Source organism: Camelina sativa, chromosome 19, assembly GCF_000633955.1.
Source record: "Camelina sativa cultivar DH55 chromosome 19, Cs, whole genome shotgun sequence".
NCBI classification, from domain to species: domain Eukaryota; kingdom Viridiplantae; phylum Streptophyta; class Magnoliopsida; order Brassicales; family Brassicaceae; genus Camelina; species Camelina sativa.
Window position 1 is genome coordinate 14,854,352 of NC_025703.1, and position 4,810 is coordinate 14,859,161.

At 31.9% G+C, this 4,810-nt stretch overlaps 1 protein-coding gene across 1 annotated transcript; it reads right to left on the reverse strand.

The window, feature by feature from the left end:
* LOC109131050 (leucine-rich repeat extensin-like protein 3) lies at nucleotides 3,752-4,810 on the reverse strand (the record flags this gene model as incomplete). The annotated part of the gene is given in 1 exon segment (XM_019241530.1): nucleotides 3,752-4,810. A coding segment is annotated over 1 exon segment (672 nt), but the record flags the coding sequence as incomplete, so codon positions are not given.

The window sequence follows — 4,810 nt, forward strand, 5'->3', positions numbered from 1 at the left end:
AAATATCTATTTTGCATGCCAAATTTTTAGGACCGAGTTTGACAAAAAGAATTGATAATCCAAATTATGTAATCACATCCTCTTAATCACATCCCTATAATATAGCAACTAATTCAAGATGAATACATCTTAGAAAATATCTAATTTGCGTTTAATAAACGATTACATATTTGGTAAGATCTTATTAGATTTAAATGTATACTATTAATCCAATAATATCAATTGAGAATCATAATAAGAATATGCCAGATCATTCATTCCTAAATCATAACTAACAAATCGTAAAATGTATATTCTCAACTTGCGAATCAAGAGTTTCTACAAAACTCTACCTACAACCATTAACAGTATATATATCAACAAAATAATAGACATGTGGTGTACCACGGGGTAGTTTTATTTATTTTAAAAAAATTAAAAAAATATCCTCCATAAACGAAAATCCTACACATGCATATCCTCACCTATAAATAACATTCTTCTTAACACTCACCATAGCAAACATAAAAATTTAATCTTCAATTTTCACATGCCTTCTTTTTGTCAAGCTTTACGTGAGTCATTTCTCATCATGGTTCGAACGTAATAGCAAATACCAGTCATCTACAAATATAATTTATGATGAACATCCTCCTTAGTTCGTTTATAATTTGGAGGAAAAACAGTGGCAGAGAAGAAGAAAAAAACAGGATTTTTTAGCAATTAGAAACCTTTACTCGGTAAGTATTCAAAGTTTGATTTCTTTACACATCCAACACCTAACTAACAAGATCTATCTTACATTTGAACATGTTTCAAAAGCTGTACTTCATGAACCAAATGACCAGACACATAATATCAAGATTTGGTTTCAGTATTTAAGCAAAGGAGACGGTTTACCAAATCCCCGAAAGAGAATCAAAATAACTCATGAAAACTACAAAATTAATTCTTCGAAAAAATAAAGGATTTCATATGTATTAATAACTAGGAATAAACACGATAATGTGATTGCCATAATTTCATTATTAATTGTATTACATTCGAATAATTTTAAATTTTTTAATATTATTAGATTTCAGTAGTTAATCAAGTACAAAGTTTTTGTTGGATATGATATTGAAGATATTCTAATCTTTCTATTCATCACATAAATTTTTGCCTTACACCAATAATTATATAATTATACGGCTATTTAAAAAATGTTCTTAATTTTACACCAATAATTATATAATTGATGATTTTAAAAATTCACTCTATCACTTTATCTCGGGAACAAATGCATAATAATTTGTTCTAAAACGAAAATATATCTCTTTTGATGATTTTGTAAATCAATAGTTATGCATTTCATAATTTCCTGTAAATTAACAAGAATTCTTTAATTAAAAAATATTAAAAAAGGAAGACGATATATAATATAACTCATCGACTGTTCGATATTTAAGGATAATTTCTCCTTTTTGAGAATAATCAATTAAACAGAAAACGAATATTCGTTTCCTAATTAACACCTAAATCCCCTTGGAAAACTACATAACTAATTACAGGTCTATCAATTATATATTTCAATTAAGATTTTAATAACTTATTCTCCTAGATTATAGATGTAAATGATGTATGATTTGGTATTGTAATATTCTCCTAAATAAGTGTGAATCCTCTAAATGAATTCATAGTCTTTCCAATAAATCAGCACATAATAAAATCAATTATACTCCAAACCGAAATAATATCTATTATACAAAAAATTATCCATTATTTTCTGTTAAATAAGGAATTACGTATTAACAACCTCACTCAATTAGAAATAATTTTTTTTAAAATGAAATATATGCACTTCGAAGTTCAAAATGATTTAAAGATTCAGATAGTCTTTTACATTCAGTCATTTAGATCTTCACTATTATATATTTTAAAACATATTTCTTTCTAAACATTTGATAGGATATTCATTTCATTTTGGTAATACAGTCAGTTGAGTTATCGTTTCATAAAGCGTATAGGAAAATAATATAAACTATAATATTTTATTACAAAATACGACTGTTATATTATTTTACCAAATCCATCTTCTTATAAGTTAAAACAACACTACAAATGTATAAGATAATACCGACCTATTAAAAAAAAGAACGAAAAAGTGTAGGTTAAGTAAAATTAAATTATAATATCAAATTATATAAAATTAAATTTTAATAGGGATACTCCCGTGCAAACGCACGGGTCCTGTACCTAGTTAATGTAGTAAACCATATAAGCCCAAAACTGTAATGGCATCCTAAAACCCTTAGATGCAGGACACTTATTTCGTCCCTTATTTTTTTTCTTATCGTTTTCCTGAGATTGCTGCCTACAATAATATTCCATTATGTAAGTTTTTATAAGAACTACAAGAATCCATTTATATTATTCCATTTCGTAAAGACGATACTAACGTGTAAGAAAAACTCTGTATTTTCAATTTGTCACAATGAGAGTTGCAAGCCTTTTTCGCATAAGACACCTATAATATTTTAGCAACTTGTTGTTGTTGTTGTTATACTTAAACCGATTTTGTACTTGGGGAAAGAACAAAACATTTGTTCTCTCCTGTCAATAGATCCGGTTAGCACAAATCCGGTACGACAGGCGTTTTTGTACTAATTCTGAGATACTATTATATTTCGATCAATACTATAATCTGTCTTACCACCAAAAGAGAAAGAGTGATGACATAAAAAGGTAAAATTCCTAATAAAAATACACAAAAATCAATGTAAACTCGTAAATAGATACTGACGCAAGAAATCGTTGAACTGTCGGCAGGATTCTACTGTTTCGATTTTCAACACAAACAAAAAAGGTTGAAATATTAAATAAAGAAGGAAAAGAAAAAAAAAAAAAAAGTGAAATGAAGCGACCCACAAATTAAGGATTCACAGCATTCAAAGAAAGAGCCGAATTAACTTCTTTGTTTCTCAAATAAGTCAAGTCAATACTACTAGCACTATTCTAAAAATCTTTGCGGCAATCAAGGCTCTTATTCCTCACTTTTTCTCTTTTTTAATTTTTTTGTTTGTTTAGGAGTTAATCATGGTTGTTTAAACATGTTGTTAACAATGGTGTATCAGCTGCAAGCAGTAATAACAAATTGTTAACTGGTGGTAAACTTTTTAAAGATTAAAATTTTATTGCACACAGTCATATCTCTCTGTTGTCTCAGTTTTTTAATATTTTTTTGGGTAATTTACTAGTTTGTTAATAAAATTTGAATTTTTACTCGAATCTACCAAATAGAGAGAGAGTCTATTTCCTTCCCACGTGAAGCCCATTGTTATTATTAATTCAAAAACTAAAAGTCAAGAAATAAAATATCTCTTCAAGAAATTTATCAAAATAAAATATCTCCAAAAAAACCCAAAAAAAAAAAAAAAAACTCAAAGAATACACATTTGTTTTCTTCTTCTTCGCAATTTGTTTGACAATTGTATCGATGACTTCTAACTTCTCATATAGTCAGATTCTCAATAACTTTATTGTTTTCACACATATTTTACTCTAAATAACGCCTTTTATCATTACTGATTTAACGTTAACTTAAAAATAAAAAATATCAGTTGCGCGTGGTATATAATACAGTATAATGTTTCTCGATCTACCACCGGCTTTGGAGATTACGAATCTTATTGTTTATGGGTTCTATTCGATCAATGTGGCAAGAAACAAGTGAAGTAATGTAAGAAGCCTAGAGATCTTCGTCTGATAAGATCAAAACAGAAACCCCAAAAAAGAGAAAAATGTGGTCGAGTTTTCACTACGGAATTAGGAACTCTCTGAATAGAACACAAAAATAAAAATAAAATTAATCTGAAGAAAAAAAAGACACAAAATGAAAGAAAAACAAATGGAGCAGAAGATGTTGCTCCCCGATTTTATCATCATCCTCTATACAAACTTTTTTTTTTCGTTTTTCTTCCTTCCTGGAATCCCTAATAATAATAATAATAATACTCTCACTTATTTTCATCGGAATAAATCATCTTCTTCTTCTTCTAGACAATCTTGATCACTCTTAAAATCTGTTCTTTTTTTGATCTCTGTAAATAATCTATGAACGAAGTCTTGTTTTTTGATCTTTTTGATAAAGAGTAATTGAAACGGTTTACCTCTGAAAGAATCAATAGAAGGGTGGTGGTGGTGGAGATGCATATGATACTCCGATAACAGGCGGTAATGGACCTTCGAATTCTGGAGATGGAGGTGGTGGTGAACTGTAGTGGATTGATGGTGGCGGTGGTGAACTGTAATGGACTGATGGTGGCGGCGGTGGAGAACTGTAATGGACTGTCGGTGGAGGAGGAGGTGAGTACTCTATGCAAGGAGGAGGTGGAGGTGGTTCGATACATGGAGGCGGTGGAGGAGGTGAATAATGTGGGGGCGGTGGTGGAGAATGTGGTGGTGGCGGTGGGGATGAGTATGTATAAATTGGTGGTGGTGGTGGTGAGTGATGCGGTGGTGGGGGTGAGCTGTAGTGGTAAGGTGGAGGCGGTGAGTGATGGGGTGGCGGTGGTGAGCTGTAGTGATACGGTGGAGGCGGTGAGTGATGCGGTGGCGGTGGTGAGCTGTAGTGATACGGTGGAGGCGGTGAGTGATGCGGTGGTGGTGGAGGTGAGTAATGTGGTGGTTGCGGAGGTAAGGGACATGGCGGTGGTGGAGGGCGAACGCAATATATCGGAGCTGGTGGTGGTGGAGATGAATATACTGGCGGTGGTGGAGGAGGAGATGAGTAGACTGGTGGTGGCGGAGGAGGAGAATAGACTGGTGGTGGTGGCGATGGAGGTGGAGGTGG